The sequence below is a fragment of the Amblyomma mixtum genome, chromosome 9 (genome assembly GCF_055824585.1).
Source record: "Amblyomma mixtum isolate Tamu chromosome 9, ASM5582458v1, whole genome shotgun sequence".
Classification (NCBI taxonomy): Eukaryota; Metazoa; Arthropoda; class Arachnida; order Ixodida; family Ixodidae; genus Amblyomma; species Amblyomma mixtum.
Window position 1 is genome coordinate 22,808,558 of NC_143020.1, and position 23,560 is coordinate 22,832,117.

A 23,560-nucleotide genomic window follows, 5' to 3' on the forward strand; every position below is an offset into this window, starting at 1 on the left:
CTCTTCGCCGCGGGCGCCTCGTAGTCAGAACTTGCTCCCGCCACCCCGTCCCGTCCGGCCTCAGAGCTTATCCCTTTGCCCTAGCGTGGGCGAACGTTCGCTCGTAACCGTGCTGGTGAGTCGGACATCCTCGATTCCTCAGTGTATTTTGTTGCTAGCTGGCGTTATTGTTGTTAAGCCAATAAATGCCTTGTCTTTGTCAGCCAGTGTGAAGTTCCTTTGTTCCCGCAGAGCAAGGCCCGCCGTGGTCGGCGTGCGCTCGGTAGCGTACGCGACCACGGGGTGGGGTCCGCGCGGTTTTGAACTGTGTCAGCCGCGGTTAAACGGGGAGAACGGATATATCTCCCCAATTTAAACCCCATAATATTGAGAACAGTTAATATGATTTTATCTTTTTTGTTTCCTTTTATAGCTCCCTGTAATCCAACATCATGCATCTCAACAACTTTGAAGCTACTGTAATAATGCTGTACAGTTTTTGTTTTTTTATACATGCTAGGTATCATGATGACCGCTACATTTATTGTATATATTTATTTCGTGTGTATGTGGCTGAATGCAATTTGCTTACCCCAGGGAGCAGAGCCCTCGTCAGGCACCGCGCCTTTTGGGCTCCTTCCTGAAGTGTAGAGTGCAAAATAAATACTTTTCAAACAAACATATACGAATGGCGCTTTCTCGAGTGTAGTAAACCAAACACAGAATGAAAAATAGGTTGCGTAGCGGACTCAAGAAAAATCGAAGTCCACTAAGTAGGCGCTCACGTCAAACAGATGTTAAGGTTGGTTTGGTTGGTTTATTGGGGTTCAACGTCCCAAAGCGACTGAGGCTATGAGAGACGCCGTAGTGAAGGGCTCCGGAAATTTCGACCACCTGGGGTTCTTTAACGTGCACTGACATCGCACAGCACACGGGCCTCTAGAATGTCGCCTTCGAGAAATTCAGCCGCAGCGGCCGGGATCGAACCCGCGTCTTCCGGGCCAGCAGCCGAGCCGTAACCACTGAGCCACCACGGCGGGGCAGATGTTAAGGGAAATGAAAATGCTTGAAAAGTTTTCACCATCCAACGAGGGTGGACGATGAACATAGTGCAGAAGGCAGCTGTAGCCATCATGCAGCAAAATTTGATCCCAAAACACTTTGAATGTTGACTTTGAGGTCACGCAGCCTAGTGACGACCGCCAGGCAACCAGAGAACCATCGGCATGTTGAACCACCTACAATATAATTCCTGTCTTTCTAGGAAACATTGTGGAAGGGTGGAACGTAATCATCACAGCTGCTGCAATCCTTCCGCAATGTTTCAGAAAACCAGATTACATTGTGATAGTAACCTTACTGCGTCAGGTGGCGCCTCTGTTTTCAGCGCACCTATTTTTTCTAACATTAAGCTCAATAACTCCACTTTCTCAAAGGCATCTGTCAGTAAACATAAAGGTTCCCGACTTTTGTGAGCAGTGCCGCTTATGAAGAAAGCTCTCGTTTGCTGGGCACGCACTGAATTTAGACGCATTGACCTGTGGAAAATAAACTGGCACGCAGGGCACCCTAAATGTTTCCTCATTTAAATTAAAAAGAAAATATATGAAAATATTTCACTTTGCAGAACTATTGGTCGCCCTAACTTTTGTTCAAATACACTTCACATCACAATGAGAAAAGTAAGGTCTCCTAGAGAAGTAAGGATCTTTAAACTTCCAAAATTGCAAGCACTTCCGAACGCATCAATTTTCAAACAGCAAACAGAAAGGGATCTCAACTCTTTTATTTCGTGCGCAAAGGGGTTGCACCGGAATCTGAGAACACCATCCGATAATTTCGTGCGGGTATCCGCGAGCGAGATTCCAGTCTGTTCCCTCCAGCTTGAAAACATTGGGCCGCATGTCTAAAAGCAAACGATGACTTCAAGCGTCTGGCCGTGTATGCTGACATTTCATTTGACATATTTCTCAATGATTTATTTTTTGGCAAAATGGCCACTAGTGATGCATCCTTAATCTCGGAGGCCAGTAATCCGAGCTGTCAGGCTGTGGCAATGGCGTCCACGAGGACTGATTCCTCAGCTCCTCCTTTATCCAGGGCATGAAATACTCTGCGGACATGAAGATGCTGGGTGCTCTTTCGCATGTGTAAACTTGGGACAATATTCCAGCCAGTACCGAGCGCTTTCGTTTATCAAGTCCGGTCAGAGGGCCCCCTGAGTCTCCCTAGAAGAATTGGGCACAGTGAGAAGCAGAGAAAATTCGCTTAAATGTTTCTCACAATGCTCTATAGTTGCATACATAAACAACAATATATAAGAACTTAAATTATTTCTAACCACATCCGATAAATAAACGACAATAAATAACCAGACCTGACGAAGTTCCGACGGCCAACAGCGAAACATCTATTTTGCTCTGAGTGCAGAAAGTAACGAACTCAAAAAACTCCAGTTCAGACAGTCGGGTTAGTTCTTACATGGCAAGGACCAACAGGCCCACAAATAATTGAAGAGAAGTTTACGGATGCATAAGTGGAATTCTGCAAAGCTTTTTTGCAGCGTTTCGTTGGCCACGGCTTAATGTTGATGCTGGACAACAGGGGAGGGGCTCCGTCTGGAAAGAAAAAAAAGCATAGGAAAAGATAGAGTTGCACTTTTTTAGCTTCAGCTTTTCTTCTAAGGAAACGTGCTCTGGAAATACCAGGGCACAGCTTTGAAGCTTTCTTTTGAACCGTAATTAGGCTGTCACAAAAGATAATTTGCCCGTACTCATGAGGCCTGCAAAAGGACACCATAATTGTGCGGGTATCACGTCTAGGCAATGCTAGCTTATGGGGGTTATTCTTGTAGTAACGCTCAAAGGGCTAGAAGCAGTTGTCGCTCTCTAGCACCAGCGTGCCAGCCCTAGCAGTCAGAGCTGTGACCCCCAACCCGCGATGCGGTGAGTCGCAACCACGGCGGGTTCGGGCCAGAGGGGACAAACAAGAGTATGCTACTCGGAGGAGCGTTTATTGCTCCCCAGCAATACAGTGCAGCAGCAACAATACAATCGCCGTAACGAGGGGGAGTGTTCCGCTCGCGTACGGGGGTGAAAAACACAAAGGGCAGAACGCACGCAAAAATGTGGGGGAAGAAGGTTCCGCTCACCTCGCGTGGTTCCTCGCTCACGGCCCGCGGCGGTCAAGTCACACGCGATGGCCGGGCGATAAGGGCAGCGGTCTCCGTGGCAGATCTCTGATCCGTGCGTGTGCACGGCTCCCGCCAGAAGACAAGCGAGCCTCGGGAGAAACGCGTCTCCTCCCGGGCTGTGGAGAGGAGGTCTCTCCGTTGTAAGAGAGGAAAGAGGGAAAGTCTCCGCGGCGTCGTCGCGGCGGGAAGCGAAAGGAAGCGGGGGTGGCGAGAGTGCCCTCCCTCGCAAAACCTCCCGAACGGCGCGCGCATAGCATCGCGTGATAATTACGCGCGGCCGTTACAATGGGGCAGGGGATTCATGTGTATCCGCACATCCCCCCCCTCCTTAAAACTGCCCTACGGCCGAAAGGAGACCGCTTAACACCGTTTAACTTTAAAACCAATTAAGAAAAGATTCAGCTCACAGCCAGCAGTGCCGTCGTCGAAGGCCGTGGACGCCAGGGCAGGAAGGCAGTGTAGACGACCGCCATGGACGACCGTGGAGCCCAAGGTTGAAGGGGGTCGATGACCGCAGGTCCCGTGAGTCGGCCAGGGCAGCTTTGCCGGGACGCGCGGGCGGCAGGCAGGCTCAGGGCAATTACGCACCGTGTCGTCCCATTGTATAGCGTTCAGCAGGCCTCCACTCAGCTTGTCGAACCGCTCGCTCTTGGCTCGCCCTCTTTTCCTCTCGATGGGGGTGGCAAACGCGCGCCGACCCATTTTCCCTCTGCCGCGGAGGACTTGCGAGGCGGGCCCAGTGGGACACCAAGCTTCTCTCGTGGGCGAAGCCGCTGCCGCGGGGACACGGGAAACTTCAAGGCGGCTTCTCTGCTGCAGTTTTCGCCATGGTAGACATAGGCCCCGGTTTCTTCGAATTCTCGCTCGCTAGTCCTGCGGCCGACCGGAAGCTGTTTTTTTTTGGGCATGGTTGCCCGATGGTGACAGCGGGCTCTTGGTTTTGGAATGCGGCCGCTCTCCAAACGGCCTGGCTCTCGATGTTCGAAGCAGCAACGGTCGTTGCTGCGTCCGTTGGCTCTCCTCCGGGCACGCTGTGAAGGCTGGCCTGCGGCTGCAAAGCTGTCTTTTCTTTCTAGTTACTTTAACGATTTACACTTTTTTTTTCTTTGAGCTAGTCTAACCCCTCGGTCTTTTCCGACGAGAAAGCGTGTGCTTGCTCCGGAAGCCGTGGTGCGAACTATGGAAGGTGTGTTCCGTCCATATTAAGCAGGAGAAATTACTCCCTGCGCGTTGGTCAGAGTTGGTTCTGCCGTGGGCGCAAGTTGTAACGACGCGCCGGGCTCTGTTGTCGAGCCTTGCGTCTCGGTGCGGCTGCCTGCTGGCGGGGGAAGGTCCTGGGGTAGGGTCCCATGACGTCAAAAGCCACAATTTACCAAGGAACCTGGCTATTGATCGGCTGCATGAGACCAGGTGGGCGTCCACCACGTGGCTTGACCCTTTGGCACACGTCGCACGAGCGGGCGTAGCGTATCGCATCCCGCTTCATGCCAGGCCAGGTAGCGAGGCGGCACAACTTGAGGTAAGTCTTAGGGCCACTCGCATGCCCAGCGATGCACGTGTCATGAAAGTAGCGTAAAAGTGCTCCTCTCAACGTGCGTAGAATCATCACCTTGAAGGACTCGTGTGTATCCTTCTCGGAGGGGATATATCTCAGCAGGATGCCATCGGAGTCGAGCAGATAGGAATCCATCGCGCTCACAGCATTACCAGCTGTGTTCGAGCGCCCCGCACGGACAACAATACCAGTTGCCTCCATGTGCGCCGCGGCCGCGCCGTCCGGCTCCCTGAGCCCGTCGAACACTTTTCGACAAAATGGATCCTCCCGCTGTGCCTCCAATAGCTCCCTTCTGCTGCAAACGCTCACCACGGAACTGACGACTTCCAAGTGGTTCACGCTTTCGCCCTGGGAAGACGGGGTGTCCCTACCCTCGGGACGTTGTGTGAGCTGCGCGGCAGTCGCACTGCTCTGGCTGTCGGGCGCGACGGAGTTGGCAGTGTTGTTACTTCCCAAGCCGTCAACGGGCACGCGCGAAAGTGCGTCCGCCACCACGTTGTTCTTGCCCCTCCTGTAGCGCGCGGTAAAGTCGTAACGCTGGTGGAGTAGCGCCCATCGCGCTAGGCGTCCGGATGGCTCGCCTAGGCGTCTCAGCCAAGTGAGTGCCGTGACCAGGATGTTGCTGCTGAGAAGCCGTATTGGACAACCACAGCAGGGACTGGATGTCAATCCCGCTCGCCGCCATGGCTAGTCTGTATGTCGGCAGTCGGTCACGCAGACACTCGGTTTGTCACACCTCTGGCCCCACGTTGGGCGCCAAGAACATGGGGGTTATTCTTGTAGTAACGCTCAAAGGGCTAGAAGCAGTTGTCGCTCTCTAGCACCAGCGTGCCAGCCCTAGCAGTCAGAGCTGTGAACCCCAACCCGCGGTGCGGTGAGTCGCAACCACGGCGGGTTCGGGCCAGAGGGGACAAACACGAGTATGCTACTCGGATGAGCGTTTATTGCTCCCGAGCAATACAGTGCAGCAGCAACAATACAACCGCCGTAACGAGGGAGAGTGTTCCGCTCGCGTACGGGGGTGAAAACACAAAGGGGCAGAACGCACGCAGAAATGTGGGGGAAGAAGTTTGCGCTCACCTCGCGTGGTTCCTCGCTCACGGCCCGCGGCGGTCAAGTCACACGCGGTGGCCGGGCGATAAGGGCAGCGGTCTCCGTGGCAGATCTATGATCCGTGCGTGTGCACGGCTCCCGCCAGAAGACAAGCGAGCCTCGGGAGAAACGCGTCTCCTCCCGGGCTGTGGAGAGAAGGTCTCTCCATTGTAAGAGAAGAAAGAGGGAAAGTCTCCGTGGCGGCGTCGCGGCGGGGAGCGAAAGGAAGCGGGAGTGGCGAGAGTGCCCTCCCTCGCAAAACCTCCCGAACGACGCGCGCATAGCATCGCGTGATAATTACGCGCTGCCGTTACAATGGGGCAGGGGATTCATGTGTATCCCCACAAGCTTGGTGAAGATTCTGGGCTGTACCTCATACCAAAATATTGCATTGCTACAAGTGTATGAAATTTCGCCTTGCGAGCGGTGTCTTCGGCAACCAAAAACCGTGCTCTCGTTGCGCCGGAGCTCAGAGCGCTGAGTCCTGTAACGGGCAAGCTCTTACGTGTACAAATGGCGACGGGCCCCATAAAACTTCATATAATGGCTGATTGCCCGCACACAAAAGCCAGCGTGCTGACCTAATGAAAATGCTTCTAGAAAACTCTACACAACGCGAAGCTTCTGCGACTGTTCGGGAAGCGTGTTCTCGCCTCAACAAGAATTCCAGAGAGACTGCTGCCACTCTTTTCGCAATTCTTGTTGAGGCGAAGACGCCTTTTAGCGAACAGTCGCAGATTCCAAGGTGGACGTGGCAGCGTACTCGTCGGGCTCCCGCATGGTCCTCGCAGTCGCTAACAATCGGGCTCAATTACTCGCATAAGGCTCCATCTCCACAAACTCATCCGAAATTGCAGAGGAATCGGCCATTGCGCTAGCTCTCATCTCCACGCTCTAAGGAAGACGGGATTAACAAAGTAGGGTAAGAGTGCGGGCTAGTTGGTGATCTATTACATATAAATACCAGCGCACACCAGCAAGACACACGACGAAGAACGACGATACAAAAGCGCTGACTTCCAACTGACGTTTAATGGGTGAAAAATGTGCTTAAATACTGATCTCTGAACAATAAAAAGAAAACAGCAAAAGAAACAACAAAAGCTGGCTAAGTCCGGGGTGCACTGCTCTTCTTAAGAGCAGTGCACCCCGGACTTAGCCAGCTGTTCGGTAATCAGCAGGCACTCGGACCAGATAGTGTGGGAGATCAAGGAGGCTGCTGAGATAGCCGGACTGCAAGATAATTGTGCTAGCGCGCCTTCAATCGCTTTGTCAGATGCGGAGTTGCTCTTCTTGAAGAAGTGACAAAGATATTTTTTTCTCTTTTTCTTGTTTATAAATGAATATTTAAACACAATTTTCACCCATTAAATGTCAGTTGGAAGTCAGCGCTTGTGTGTCCTCGTTCTTCGTCGTGTGTCTTGCTGGTTTGCGCGGATATTTATATGTAATGGATTAACAGAGGGCGAGAGGTTAATGTTTTCGGAGACTAACTGACCTGCCACTGACAATCGTCCTCTTAGGGACTAACTGGAAAGGGTATGACTGTTCGTCTCCTTGGAAATTGGTAGAACAGTTAGCACCCGGCAGCAGCGGTCTAGAGAAAAAGTCCTAACAAAGTATCATTTCCAGCCTAATATATTGGTGATAGGCTGTGATAGTCCTTGCTACACGTAACAACAATGAAAAAAAAAACAGAAATCATCAACAGAAAACAAAAAGAGAAAACAAAAAAATACTCAACTGTGTATTTAAACGACCGGCACTTCACAACCACAACAGTTGTTTTCTTTTTATAAGGTGGCCTTAATCCTGCCACATGGAAGCTGTACATGAAAGCCTGTTGAAAAGAAATATAGACGGACGCGGTCCGCTTCGTTTTTTGCTAACGGTAGACAGCGGTGACAGGGAATTGACTGCTTGCCACCCACTGTTTCGCTAAGCGTCGCCGGGACTAACACAGCATCATATAAGCTCCTAAACAGACGGCAACGAAATGAAACTAGATATTTCAAGAAATTCTTGGCGCGGCAGACAAGGACAAACGTAGAAAACACACCACAGAGCGCCAACTAAGAACTGATTTGATTGAAACACGTGTCAACGAATATATGCTTTGCGCTCATCAACGACAAAAAAAGAAAAGAAAAAAGATAACATGCAGTGAAGAGAGCATTAGGTAAAAAATGATTAGCACCCACGGCACGCGTGACACAAGCGAACATCGTCATGCCCCAAATCTAACCATTCTGATAGGAATTCTAATTCTCTCTTGAGAAGCGCCACAGATGGACTGCTCACTCATGTGTTTGTCCCCGAACGAAGAATGACTGCTTCTTCACAAATTTCTCTTTGAAGCTTGTCTTTTCTGCGGCCTAAAATAACTGTACCGCTGAAGAGCGGGAAACAGCCGCATTCTTTGCAGTGCGCCGGCAGGTGCTCCCCAGTGCTGTTCTTGAGCGAGTTTGAGTATTCTCTTAGTCTGTCATTTATGCACCTGCCGGTTTGTCCAACATGAAACTGACGACGGGTGAACTTGATTTTGTAGATCACGCCTACTGCACACGGGAGGAAAGGATTTTGTTGAGTTTTTTGCCGCAGACTATTCTTTACGATTGCACCCTGCCAACCATCAGGCATAGTGTTGAGAGTTTAAAAGGTGCCGTAAAATCCATGCTGACACCATGCTTCCTAGACACCTTTTTAAGGTTGTGTGAAACCTTGTGTATGTATGAAACAACCTCAAATTTCTTTTCTCTTGAAGGTTCCTGTGATGTGGCCGGTCTGCCTTGGTGCTTCAACTTGTTGAATAATGATTCCGCGGCTCCCACCATCAGGGATGACTTGTAGCCGGCCATGCGAAGACGCTCTGTTTGAGTTGTAAAACTGTCGTTAACCTTGTGTTCGCAAGACTTTAGAAGGGCGGACTTAAATAGGGAAACCACAAGGCCGCGTTTTACAAGCTTTGAATGGCAGGAATTGAAGGGCAATGTAGCCTTCGTACACCGCGGGAGATATTGCCAACAAATGTGCCCTTTGTTATCAAAAGATAACCTTAAATCCAAACATTGAATGCACTGCGAAGATGGCAACTCAGAGGTGAAACGGAGGGAATTAGACACGCTAGAAAAAACTACGTTCGTCCTTGTCTGCCGCGCCGAAGCATTTATTGAGATATGTATCACCAGCTGGCCTACAAAACAACCCTTCTAAAACTACATATGCTTGCTTAACCCTCTTCTCTGCAGCTCGTATTCCACACGTAATGAAGCTCGTAGTACTTGTTTATGCAGTTGCACAGCTGTCTGCGTTTCGGTTGCACGAAGCCTTTCTCTCGTTCAAAACTGTCTATTCGCATCGCCACGGGCAGCGGCGTTTATCTCGCTGGCCATAGACGACATCCTGCGCTTCAGAAATCGAGTACCGTTGCAGTCGAGGTCTTCCGGCGCGATTTACGCGTGCTTCTATGCTAAGATTCGCTGCCCCGTTAGTCTGTTTATCAGAAGTTAGTCCGCTGGCTTTGCGCACGGCGCGGATTTACAGCAAAAGAGTGCCGTGTGCAAATTTAGGGATGCTCGGGGCGCTGGGCGGTTTTTTTCTGAGATTGCACCTCTGCCACCTGGAACGCTGGCAGAGGTCGTAGCGCCATGTGTATAACATAAGCTGGGCCGGTCACATTCCGCGTGTTGACTACCAGACATATGGCATCTTAGGGCCACGACATGCATGGTTCGAGTGCAAGTCGTCCCTGAGTTGCTCGCTATTGAGGCAGAGATCGGTAGCCTCGGGTGGCACACCAAAAAGTGAAATAATCACCACTTCCCTTATGCGAGAAGGCCCTTGAACGTGTCGCTAAAGTAGAGAAATGAAACCGCGCTAACGCCCCAATGCAAATGCGTGAAACATGACCAAAACCCGAATAACGCGTCCTGGAGTGTTCCCCGCTGGTCCGTCGAAGGTGTGTAGCGGCGCTACCGCCATCATCAAAGTTGCTCCGCCTTTGCTAGGACACGCTCCGGCGCAGCCTGCTGGAAGCCAATCGTCCGGGAAAAAAACCTTCGAGATCACTGCGGCTACCCGCATTTGAGGGATGTGAAAGCAAAACGTTCGCATACTAGCCCGACGTCCGTGGTTGCTCGGCCGTTCATGTATTATATTGACCTCCATGGCTATTTGGACACGGAAGTGTATTTTTCGCGCTTTTTGGCTTTTAATTAACTATTATGCGAAGCATACTAAAATAGCCCAACCCAGCTCCTCGAGCGCGGCGGTGTCGTTACCATTCACCTTTCGTGACCTCCATGTCATACCACGTGATGCGTGACGTCACAGCAGATGAAAAACGGGGGCCCAACTTCCGCCGTCGCGCGAGGTGTCGTGACCAAGGATGACCACGTGGTGCGTGACGTCACAGCAGATGAGAAACGGGGGCCCAGCTAGCGCCGTCGCGCGAGGCGTCGCGACCAAGGAGGACCACGTGATGCGTGACGTAACGACATAGGAGAAACGGGGCCGCAGCTCGCGCCGTCGCGCGAGGCGTCGCGACCAATGTGTTTCCTGCTTCTGCCGCTGGGTGCGCTGTAGTGAACACGTGATGCTGGAGCGGCGGTATACAAGGGGGTGCGCCTGCCTCTGCTAGGCGCACACGGGATAGAGATGCCTCCTGGAGACAGGGCTGCTCGTTGGAATGAGAAGCAAAAGTTGCGGCGTGCTACAGAGACTGATGAAGAGCGTGATGAACGTCTAGCCAGGCGGCGTGCTCGATATGCAACTCGGCGACAATATGCTTCGCATCTCACTAGGCTTAACCTAAGCTAAGCCTCAGTCATTTTTTTACACCCCATCCACCAAAATTTTCCACAAGCAAGATTTTATCACACATTATCTGTCACACGCACACTTTTACATATTTATTTTCAAAGAACGAGGTAATCGCGCAGAAAATAAATTCGAGCACATTTGCTTACGCGACATAGCCATATAATGCCTTCGCATTAATAAAGAAGCAGACACATGACACTTGGGTGGCTCGGCTCGTCACCCTCATGTCCAGTTTAGCTAGTAGGGGATCTAGCCTCTGACCAACTAGATATGTGTTACGGTACGTAAAAGATTTGTAGAAATTAACAGTGAATTACCCTTTTAGATCCTAGCACATACTGTTGGCCTGGATGATGCAAAATTTATTTTCAAGATGGCACCAAAACTGAACGGCAGGCAAAGAAGAACAAAAGAGAGTAGTCTATTTTCTTCGAAGATTTCTTCCACGAAAAGCGCAGTATTTTGGTATCGCAAAAAAAAAAAAATTAGTTGTTGAAATAAGAAGCAAGGTCGCCGCAAATGATATATGTTATTCTTCCTGACTGATGTAAAGCACAAGCTGCCGCGGTGAGTCAGTGGTAATGGGGCTCAGCCGATTACTACGATGGAGGCGAAATGATTCAGGCCTGTGTAATGCGCAATGTCAGAGCACGTTAAAGAACCTCATGCGGTTGAGATACTCCTGAACCCTCCATTACCGCCTCCTTCATAGTTTGAGACGCTTTGGGGTGTTAAAGGGCAACTGCAGCAGTTTTTTGAAAGTTTCGCGATATTCAAGGATTCAAATCTATGTAGGCTGTAGGTAAAGCATGCCAAGTGTTTTTGCACTAGCATTTAAAATAGTGACGTAATCGACGATTGAATTTTGCGCTTCTCCTCAATGCACCGCGGGAGTGCAGGAAAACTCAGCGTGACGTCACGGAAGGTATGATTTCAAATTACCGCTGTCGTCAGCCATACTCTACCCTGACGCGTTAGACGCTGCCAAACAACTCTCGGCAGGGTTCGCCTTCCGTGGCGTTGGTTTTTTTCCTTCAGAGCAGGAGTTTGTGCGTTGTAAATGTACCGATACCTTCGATGACGTCATCATGCGCCCCCCACTTGGCGTTGTGCGCTGCGGAGAATCTTGAAGGGCGTCCGGATTTTAGGTTTGGTTTGGTTTGGTTTATGGGGTTTAACGTCCCAAAGCGACTCAGGCTATGAGAGACGCCGTAGTGGAGGGCTCCGGAAATTTCGACCACCTGGGGTTCTTTAACGTGCACTGACATCGCACAGTACACGGGCCTCTAGAATTTCTCCTCCAAAGAAATTCTAGCCGCCGCGGCCGGGATCGAACCCGCGTCTTTCGGGTCAGCCGCCGAGCACCATAACCGCTGAGCCACCGCGGCGGCGTCCGGATTTTAATCAGCGATTACTTCACTATTTAAAGTGCTAGCCCAAAAAGACTTCGCATGCTTTACCTGCAAGTTTCACACATTCGACCCTCTTAAGCTCGTTGATTTGTAAAACCTATTAAGTTTCCCTTTAAACTGCACTAACCAGACCTTGGTCTACACCAAAAAGCATTTCTGGCACTTCCAAGCAGCATCCTATGATTGAACTTGTTCTCCGTAGCGGACACGGTGTCGTTTGACACAGCAGCGGCGATACAACTGAAGTTTGGGCGCTTCGCAACGCAAGCCAATAGCACCATGAATAGAACAATCGTGGAAACTCTGCACTTACAAGTGGCTGCATAAATAAACCATTTAACTCAGCCTCCATATGGTAAGTTGTGTAACCTCGAACAAGCGCAAAGTTCTCAGAACACATGCTCTCAGGAATAGATTTACATTCGTCTTACTTGGAGGATATGAATCCCAGCCTCCGGCGGTATAGTATTCGCTGATGAATTTTGTCTTTTTTGTTGGTAGACACACAGGCAGGAACCACCTCTGGAAGTGAATATTTGCGTGGACCTGTAATTTTTCACACAAAAAAAGATAGGCGCTTATTCCTTATTGGTGTCAAGTATTTAATTGATGGTTAATGGTAGCTAACATATCTCCATTTCAGCAGACGTCGCAAGCGCCGTAACACTTAGCGTTTAGGAAAAACGAAAATAAACCAAAGTAATCCAGAGAAATTATGGCAAAATAACAATAGCGGCAAAGTAGGTTACTAGATTGCTTAGAACAGATCTGTGAAAAAGAATAGGTGAAAAAATCTTTGCTTTTATATATAAAATATCGTTGTTTTTGCTTGTTTGAATTTCGCACCATAATGTCAAGTATTGAAAAAGTACAATGAGCGGCATAAGAATATATAAAGTAAATGTGGAGAAGCTAGCGCCAATATTGACTGGAAGCATGCAAGGTAATAACTTTGAAGGTAGCGTCATCAGGGCTTGTGGCTTGATTGATATATTTTCCTCCTCAACTTAAACGAACAGACAGTGCAGTTTCCTACAGAGGTATATTAGACGCCGGACGACGCCACGTTTGAGGCGAGAAACACTGGTAATAATGTTTTCATTAAAGTATTACCTGTAGCATGGCAACGTCGTTATGTAAAACATATTTCTTGTACTTTGGATGCTCAACATAGCTGCTTCCCCACAGTACTGGGCCCCACTTGTGAGTTGATGAGTTGAAGTGCACGTAGACTGCTTCAAGCTCGTAGTTACTGGTTGAATAAAAGAAAGAATAAGGTTGTGAAATGCTGGGGAAAGAGCATTTGGCCTTAGCTGAATCTGCCTTTTTGACAAGACCATGCTGCAGATTCGTGCATCTTCTCCCCAGGCTCCACTGGTTTAAAATGAAACCGCCAGCTCCTATTGCATATGCACAGTTCCTGTTAGTTGCAGGCGCATGCGACAGATGGCAGCACATGCCATATACGGACTTCGCATTTCGCAAGCGCAGCTGACTCCTCGTAAAACGATATCGCACCTGCGTCTCCTTCGTGCGTTTGTTCTCTAGTGAGAGCTACATTACTCGCCGTCTTGCCGTTTCGCTGTGGGCTCTCGGTGGCACTTGTGTCCATGCGCGAGCAGCCGAGTGACGTCATAGCCACACAGCTGGTGTGCCATGCGCCGCGCTACTTGCCACAGACCGAGAGGAGCCGCTGAGTGACGTCACAGCTGCTGGCGCCGCTCGCCTCCGACAGAGACTGCGCATGCGCGACATGCAGCTGGCGCGCCGTGCTCTACTGCGCATTCGCGGTAAGGGGAGGAGGAGGAGAGTCGTGCTGTATAAATGATGGTGATGCGGCGGTGGAAAAAACACACTGTCATCGCGGCCAAGGAGAGTGAGGCCGACGCTGTGCGGCGTACGAGACGGGAGGAACTCGAGTCGTCGGACACCGAGCTTGTAGCCTGGCAGTTAAAAGAACTAGACGTAACCACAGATATACTGAACCTCTGGCTAGGTATATCCTGGCATAGATGAGCTAAGCTATTGAAAATTTTCTTACCACAGGAATTTTCATTACTTTCTATAGGGGGCTATGTCGTGTGAAAAAGGGGGGTTAAGGGCATTAAGAAGAGCTCCTCTCGGCACAGTGCGCTTCATAAATCAAAAAAAGAAAATGATTTGTAAAAAAAAACTTTTCTCTCAAAACCAACTGTGTGACCCTATTCCCTTAACCACAACAACGTAATTCATGCGAATCAGTTTACTGGATTATAAGGTGGACAGTTTATACACGAAAACGTCGCCTAGTACTGTTACAGCAAGAATTAACTGTTAGCAGCAAGAATTAACAGCTACCTAGAAAAACACAGTATTCTGTCACCCTACCAATTTGGGTTCAGAAAAGGATATTCCACAACAACTGCCGTTTCGACCTTTGTTGACATAGTTAGGAAGTTTATTGATTCGGGTTCCCTAGCAGCAGGCATATGTATCGACTTCGCCAAAGCCTTTGATTCTCTAAACCACAGCATTCTTAAAGAAAAGTTAATTGGTTACGGCGTCAACGGCACACCCCTAACACTCATTGAAAGTTACCTAAAGGACCGCCATCAAGTTGTTTTCTTCGGAAATTCACAGTCGACCGCAAAGGTGATTAATATCGGGGTTCCCCAAGGCTCCGTGTTGGGACCTTTGTTTTTTTTTGCTTTATATCAATGACTTGCCTTCCCAATTAACTTATGCCCAAACTGTATTATATGCCGATGATACGACTCTAGTATTATCAGATCGCGATGAAAGTGCCCTGATTAGAAAAGTAAATAAAGAATTACAAAATGTACATAAATGGTGCATGGCGAATGCAGTCAACCTTAATCCTAATAAAACCGTTTTTATCCTTTTTCACTCTGGCAGAAGAATTGTGTCTCAGCATACAGATGTAATTTACAATAACCGGCCTATTCAGCATGCTACCAACACAAAATTTTTGGGTATTGTGATAGATAGCTATCTCAAGTTTGATTTACACATCCGTTCAGTAATTAAAAAAGCCTCATACGGCCTGCATGCACTTTCCAAATGCCGAAATTTTTTCCCCGTTGATGTGCTTGTTAACCTTTATTACGCCTTTGTCCATTCACATATTAATTACTGTGTGTCTGTTTGGGGATGCACATATTCATCTCACATCGCCCCCTTATATGCTTTTCAAAAAAGAGCTCTTCGAATTGTCGCGCAAAACATTCAGCATACTCATCCGGATGAATTATTTGCCGTTCTTGGTATCCTAAATGTATATGACCTAGTAACTTATAATACCGCTTCCTTAATTTATCAGATAATTCACAACACACTCAATTTAACTACAGTATGTCTTCGTCACTCACTACGCACGAACACGTCTACTACAAGACATCGGCTCTTGCTTCCTACAATACATACAAATTATGGTCGACAAACGTTGCAATTTACGGGTCCTTATCTGTGGAATAGTCTTGAATTTAACGTTCAAATTTCACCTACACTTCATGCCTTTCAGAAACAATTAAAACATTTTCTACTAAATTCAACCTAGTCTACATTCTTTAGTGCTGTGGTTTGTGTTTTTCTTTTCTAATTAGAACATGTTTTTTTGATATTGTCACTAGTATCCAGTGCCTACTGCTGTAACATGCTTATTGTCATATAGTTGCATTATTTGTTGCTGTCGTCTACGTAATATGTAATAGCTTATAGTGGTCGGGACACTTAAACAAATTTTGTTGGGTCCCTGAAATTGTCTGTTTGTATTTCATGTTTTATGCTGAATAAATACTTTCTTTCTACTTTCTTTCTACCACGAAAAAAAGCCTCCATGGCGGAGTGGTGGCGTCTCCACTCTAAATGCCAAAGGCCCTGGTTCGATTCCCTGCCTCGACACAGTTTTTTTTAGTGACGCCAAAACATGGACACGCTTGCTAACATTCCTTGGTCACGAACAGTATGAGGCATTAAAGGCTTTCGCCCTAAAATTTAAAAGCGCAAGGAGAATATGAATAAATTGTTAGCATTACGTATAGTCTTTGCCGAAAACTTTTCAGGCCATTGTCGTTTCGCTCGAAACAGAATAATGGACAAATCGCCGAAAAATTAAAAACAAAAGGGAATTGAAATGCTAGAAGAAGGTTTCTTCTGGCGCAGAAGTTTTCTCTTTGAATTTTACTCTATTCGCCTACGCGGCGCATTCAAGGACCATTCAACCCACTACAAGTGAACGCTGCAGCACGAAGACTTTTAACGGAGGTTGTACATGACAAATTATACAAACCTGTGGAAGCAGTACTTACAAATACGTTAATAACATTCAATTTGAATATATTATAGGAGATGTGATCGCTATTGGAGAGGAGATGAATACGGTTCAAAGTGGCAGAGAAAGGAAATCATTTTCAAAGCGAATAAATTCGAAAAATACGAAGCGCTGAAAAGTAAATCAAAATAATTAACATTGTCAAAGATAATGCGTTTAGACAATATATCTTCAACAATGGATGAAAGGTACGTGGTGTTGCCTGATGATATGAGGCCACTGGGTAACTGGAATGCTAACTACTTACCGTAATTCCTGTGGGCTTTAGGTAGGAACAGCTTGCCATGTTGAGACAATGTGATTCTATTTGTGCTTTAGAGATGTAGGGCAATGATGCAACTAATCATGAGGTCAGGAACACTGACATAATTAGATCCACCAATTGGCGTCAACAGTTGTCATGAAAATGTGCAAAAAAGCAGCATGTGATGCCGAAATGCATGTGAGTGTATGCGAAAGGGTGCGGCAGGTGACCACCAAGAAGCCCAATGGTCACATTGAGGCCATTGTGTCATACTTTTAAGGTGAACTTGTGTCCATGAAGTTTTTAAGTTAGGCGCCTGTGACCTTTTTCTTCATTAGAACGCTGTTAAAATATTAGCTAGCTTAGTTTAAAGTGAAAGGTACCTTCCTTTAGCGTATTTTCAGCCTGCCTTCGAAACAACATCCCTATTCATCTCGACAGGCTGCACACACGCCATTCAAAGAGTGTGCAGTACCTGTGGCTATCTCACGCTCTCCTTCCAATTGTCTTGACTGTTCTTCTGAGCTTCTTTCGTTGACGCCAATGCCAGTACTTTTATTTATTCGTTACTCAGATACAAATATTTCTCTGCATATCACCTCGATGAACTGTGAAGATTTGAATGCTCACATTCCGCTGAGTGAGTTGTAGCGCAGGCCAGGACACGACAAATCTAGCATGGATTGCTAATTTGTGATTCTGAAACACTTCAGATTGAACCTTGAATTTAAAGCCCGCTGCTTGAGTGGGATACGCGCCGCATGATATGTTTACACGTAGCCGCTGTCAGTTCGCGTGCAGTTCCGCCACGTGTCGTCCGAGCAGAAACAACCTGCGCTTTTCAGATTGATACGGTTTCTGGCAAGAGCTTCAAGATTAGCTCTTTGAGACAGTGCAAACCTGACGGATAATAGGGCTTAGGAAGCGAACAAGAAAGAGACGACATGTACCGTGGATTCCCCCAGATCACGGTTCCTAAGTAGAAATGCCTGTTAAAAAGAAACTGCGAGCATTGAGACAATGATCGATTTTTTTAAGGCACCATTTTTGGCGTGGACATCATTGTCGCCTTTGTTAAAATTCTGCTCAGGTCCATTAAGTATGCTTTGTTTTCGTCATATACGTCTAACTTTCCGACGGAGATTTGTTTTTCTTTCGGGATGAACTTTAGAGAGAATTAGGAAGTTTATAGGGTTGAGAATGCTGTGGACGCAGACCAAGCATATCGTGCCTAAAGCACCTTCACTGACAGATCACAGTGCGCCATAAAGTATGAATAGAGGAGAGGCAAAAACACGAATAAATTCTCCGGCTGGACAAGAGAAGTTGCATAACGCACTCACAAGCAGTGAGCAGCTGTTAGGATCACCCGGTTAGTGATAATGATTCCGCTGCAAAAGAAAACACGTCCACGTGTGTTCTTTATAGTGAGCTGCACCTGCGTGGAAGCAACGAACAGTGAGTAGCACTGCTGACGTTTCACATCATGTCACGCATATGATGCAAGAATCCTGTGAAGAATGAACCCCGCTTACACAATTCATCGCAATCTTTTCTCATATACTGCTGTGGTTGAGCTGCGGGAGCGGCCGAGGAACCTGAAGTGTTCGCAGCTGCAGCCAACATAGTGTTGCATTTTACTTGGGCTAGAAGGGGTACACAAAGAGTGGGCTAGAAGGGGTAGACAAAAACGTTGGCCATGACCTGGCTTCGCAACAATTGCGTGTAACTAGGATGTGCTGATAAAATGAAAATTACTGTACTTCCTCGGGAGGTTTGGATTTAATTCGCGAACTATTTTGTTTCTAAGCCTAGCCTTAACCTTAACACTTTTATTTGTAAGCCTATGCTTAAAGCACTGAGTCTGAGTTATGATGAATACGGTGAAATAGCTACTATTGCACAGTTCCAGCTAGAGTCACTGTTAAGTAGAATGCGATATAAAATAATTTTCACATAAAAGGGAGCAATAGTAAAACACTTCCCACAAATTGCGACTTGTCTTAATCATGTGTTCGATTCGGCTTGAGGTTAAATGATTACAAGAGACATGAAGAATTTTGAAACGCTCACGTAGAATGGAGAAGACAATGCACAAGCAGTTACTTGGTACTCATTTATCTTGTCACACTGTTTATAACTTGAGGACCGTCAACCCACACCGACTAACGGTTTAAAGTGGGTAATGTGCTGCGCGGTGTTTGTTGTGTAATGTTTTTACGCTATCATGTGTACTTTAGTGTGGGAGTTGCCAACACCGAGCTTATAAAATTAACATTAGGGCCATAAAAAGAAAAGTTTACAATCCATGGCATCGAAGTCCGGCTTGTTTCTTTTCCATTTACGATTCCAGGTGACAGATGAGGACTGCTGTACCCGCAGACTGCAAATAAAAAGAAAATCTTGCTTTACAAGCACGAGATGGAAATATACCGATGTGAACATTGATATTGACCATGAACCAGAAAAGATTCGCATGCAGCTTAACGGGTTGGAATTTCTTTTAAAGATGCGTAAAACTTTGAAGACATCTACGCTTGATAATGAAAGTTGCTTACAAAAAATTCGGTTTTGGCACCAAAACAAGTACTTATGAACACAAGGCCGCGATGAAGAAGATCAAAAGTAAGCTAAAATAGGCGCTAAAACAAATACACTCTGAAGCCTTCTACTTGAGGAGCTACGTGATGTAGCCCAGAAATCTTTCTCAACATGAAAGAATTAAAAGGCCGTGGAGAAGAAATGCACGGGAGATGTAATTTTGGTAAACAGTTCAGTTAACTGGGCTGCAAATATTGATCAAGCAAATGAGTCATTGCATTCGTTATTAGCTCAGAAAAAAAACATTTGTTTGTGAAAAACGTTGGTTGGTAGATACACTTAATCCTTTACTCATTGTAACATAACTTAACTTAAAAAACATTAACTTGGGCGTACGCTTTAGATGCATTAATAAGCAGATTGCGTGGGAGCTTACCAACATTACGATTAAGTGGACTCCAGAGTGATTGTTTTTTTAGAGGCGTGGGGAGTGGTAAAATATATGGTACCTGTTAAAACTAATATTTATTACTGTTTTCAGTGCGCATTATACTTGTTACCTTTCGAAGCTCTTGATGATGGTGAATTTTTATGACGCAAGAGCAGCTTTTTACAAAGAGCGCGAATGGCATAAGGTAGTTTGCATTGCACAAGGTGTGGTCACTGACAATATCCCAAGCATTTTCCTTTGAAGAGGCCGAGCACCACACCAGGGGAATGTTTGTACCCACTGTATCACCGGTGGGTACCTGGAGAAACTGGGGATCGAACTCCGCACCTCCCGTATGGTAGGCGGATGCAAAAACCACTACGCTACCGCTGCATTAACCCTTTAAAAGTTCTTGATTGCTCGCATTCCATAGTATCGAAAGAATTACCCCATCCATTTTATAATTGGAATCATTAGGGAAAAATCTTCATTTCTTTGTGTGTAGTAATTGAAAATCAAACGGCAATTTATTGATAGATTTCATTGGGTATGTTATGGAAGCGCCCAGCCCTACAGCAAAAGCAGCATAAAATAACTGGGCTTGACGGGACCTAAGCGTTCCGTAAGAGGCCGAGACCAGTCAGTGAGCCAAAACTTTAGCAGCTGGGTGGCTTCTGCAGCGCGCTAACCAATGTGTCTGCGAATGTTACGTAGTGCTAGTAAAGTGATTTTGCGTCTTGCTGAGCCTTTCTTAAGGGTTCAACTCCGAGATCAGCTGCTCCTGCAGCGACACATTTTCCCCTTGTTCCTGAACATATGAAAACTTGTGATTTGCCGCGTGCTCGAAGCTTCTTCGGAAGGTGTGGCAAAGTAGTAACCCGAGCTATAATCCTTCTTGTGTACACTTTGAGATTTGCTGGGCTTGGTTCACAATGAAGGCGCTTGGTTAATTTTACCAGTACCTCACTCGAGCTTCCAAATAGGAGGCGTTGCAGCTTGCAGAATATAAACTTACGGGACCAATAAGAGATATTATGTTCGAATGCTACTCAGGGCAGTCACCGCTACTCAGAAGGTGCTAAATATGCAGCAGACAATGGTACTATTTTGATTAGCATATTTGATTAACTAACAGTCCCAAGGGCTTTAAAAGTTCTTAAGCCTTTAAAAGTTCTTGATTGTTCGCATTCCATAGTATCGAAAGAATTACCCCATTCATTTTATCCGTTTTACGTAATTTTCTTTTAAATCAGCACCATTTTCACATACACAACGCCTGAACAAAAAGCGTTAGGCCGTCTTTAGACCGCCTTTTGCGAATCAGAATATACTCACGTTGGCTCAGGAATGGATGCAGGAGTGACTTACATTTGTGGTTGAACTTCCACTCCTTCCATGCATGAGCCTGAATGAGAGCAAGTTTTGTTTTTCCAGCATAAAAACTCACTCATGGTTTCAAATAAAATATATTTGAGCTAAAAATAGCCACGTACTGGAAATATAAAATGTTTTGCTACAAATTACTGCGCATGAATACAACTTGCTTTTGGTATAGCTGTGCACTTTAGTACAATAACGTGAAGCGGCGGAATATTTCGACATGGTTCAATTAGCACTAGACGAATTGAAGCTATGTAGTGTCGTTCATTCTGAGTGCAGCGCTCACCCTGTCTAGTCGCTCTTGTGTGCTGCGTTTTTAATTTTCCGCAATTGCTTGAATAACTGCTGTAGTGTGATGCTCTTCACGTCGACAGCAACAAGGTACGTGCGAATTCGGTGTTTTGGATGAGTCTGGAAACTGAGGCTGGACTTCTGTTCGTCAGTGGCAGTGCAACCACAAGTAGTCGCAACAATACAAACTGAAACCACGTTAATTATAGTTTAAGCGGAAATTAATTTTTTAAGTAGCACAACGAAGGCATGTTCGTTTAAATGGACGGAAACTGTGTCTGTAGGCGCAGTTTATATGACACTGGTTATTACGAACAGGTATTTTAATACAACAAGAAAACGAGCCATATGGCACGCTCTGTGGAGTCAATCAAAATTGCGTTACTTACTTTTGTCGAAATGCAGAATAGTAAAGCGAAGCAAAAGAACATGTGCCGCATATTTTCTAAGCAGCTGTTCTGGACACGTATAGGCTTGGCAGAACCGCGGGATGAAGATTTATAAGCAGGAAGTGAATCTGATCATGCGCTTTGCATCAATGGTTCAAACGGGTGAAAGGCAGTCCGATATGAAAACCTTCAAGAGATTTATACTTCGCTCCAAACGTACCTCTAATAACCTTTCAAATGTGGAATGTGTCATCAAAGTGACGTTTTTTTTTTTTTTTGCTGCCCTGAGACGTTGATCACTTGACAGATGGTGAGCCTCTATTCAGGTCTTCTGAGTTCTTTTTGTGATCGCTTTTATTTCCAGTCAAGTTTTTTTGAACATAACTATCCACCCCGGGGGTGCTCTTGGTATTCCAGATAGCTTTGCATAGAAAAGGGTGACAAAAGTTTATTCGCTGGCTTCTTTAAAGCCTCAGAGGGCTTATGAAATTGCCCTTATTTTCCTGCTTCGTGGTGCTCTAAACAGTGTACAGATAGAATGCATTCTTGATTTCTGCCTTTTAATGCATAGTTTATTACTCGCTACCGCGTTCCATGAACTTACTAAAGAGATGTCGGCAAATTTTAATATATAAAGAAATTAAACAAAAGGGCTCATTGAGATTACCAAGTAATGATTAGTCTAGCATAACATGCTACAAACAAAGACTAACATGGAAACGCAATGCCACAAAACGCAATCAATGCAATTATTTAACAAAGTGAGAAATGGACGCTCGATACTAAAGTCAAGAGAAGTTACATCGTGATTAGGACCGAGTAGGCAACTATTTCTCCAAGAATCTATTCTAGCGACTGCAATAGACACAACATCTCAACTCGTAACCTTTGGATTGCGAGAAATATGCGTTGATGTACCCTAGAAAAAAAAGTCACTCTTTTTACAGTTCACACAAAATCTAATGTACCAAACAATCAGTGATGAATTTTATGTAGTCAATCTATTCTTCTGTTACAGTTAAGTCTAAGGGGTATCCTGGAATTTATTTAAAAAAAAACTGACATTTCGGAATATCTAATGTCTTTGCGAATGTGTACTTTTCTGCCGCCGAAAACTATTGTTTGCGCTTTGGCGCTCTTTCAAGGCCCTACTGGCCAAGTGCAACCACTTGTATTGGCGTGTACGCTCTCTCGTTCGCATTCGGTGACACTATAACACTGTGTCAGAGACGCCTTCTAATGAATATAAACCTTAGAAGTAACTCTAGGATGCTGCGCTCCTCTAACTCAGATAAAGTGGAACCGATGCACTGCTGTTTTAAAGATGTTGAGAATATGCACGCAACGCTACTGGTGGTGTTAAAGAGCGTCGTGTTCGTTCGTTACACGATTGCAACATAACACCGCTGAGGTAGGAGATAATGGCCGGCTAAAAAAAGCAAAACACCGAAAACAAAAAATAGAAGAGCTGGCGCCAGTCCAGGAGCTATCTACCGAAACGTTTTTTCCGGAAACTAAAGTGCAATCATCATGTTACAGCTCCTTCATTTTGAATGACACACAGCGCGTGCTTTGTATTGGTGCACAATTGGACGCCTGTATTCGTTCAGTAGTTGTGATGGGCGCTACTTTGCCCGGTGGATAACATCAGAGTGATCTAGCGCGATGGATGCGGAGGCTTTTATTTAAATCGCCACCTTGCGATGAAAAAGGGAAATGAAATTGTGAAGCTATATTTTGTAGTTTCTAGCTATAATGTTCTCTCGCTTCCATAGAGCACATTTGGGAGAGGCACGGAGGGTACTGAAGTGGAGAGCTGAACAAACACAACAGGGTAATTGTGACTGACGAGAACTTGTACCTTCCAATGTGAGTCCCCATATCATATAATGTGAAGTATGAG

At 46.4% G+C, this 23,560-nt stretch overlaps 1 protein-coding gene across 2 annotated transcripts in view; it reads right to left on the bottom strand.

Moving 5' to 3' along the window:
- Positions 1–1,765: 1,765 nt before the first annotated feature.
- LOC149328499 (trypsin II-P29-like) overlaps positions 1,766–23,560 on the bottom strand; it is a 40,761-nt gene continuing 18,966 nt past the window's right edge. The window contains exons 2-8 of one of the 2 annotated variants that reach the window (XM_089562140.1): positions 20,966–21,002; positions 18,930–19,009; positions 17,970–18,064; positions 13,166–13,304; positions 12,484–12,574; positions 2,461–2,597; positions 1,766–2,207 (exon numbers count right to left, since the gene is read on the bottom strand). In XM_089562140.1, the coding sequence (XP_089418266.1) occupies positions 1,980–2,207; positions 2,461–2,597; positions 12,484–12,574; positions 13,166–13,304; positions 17,970–18,064; positions 18,930–19,009; positions 20,966–21,002 (807 nt within the window). In that variant the 3' untranslated portion in view covers positions 1,766–1,979. Of the gene's footprint in view, positions 2,208–2,460; positions 2,598–12,483; positions 12,599–13,165; positions 13,305–17,969; positions 18,065–18,929; positions 19,010–20,965; positions 21,003–23,560 lie in introns of both variants that reach the window. The other variant, XM_089562139.1, reaches the window with a different exon arrangement.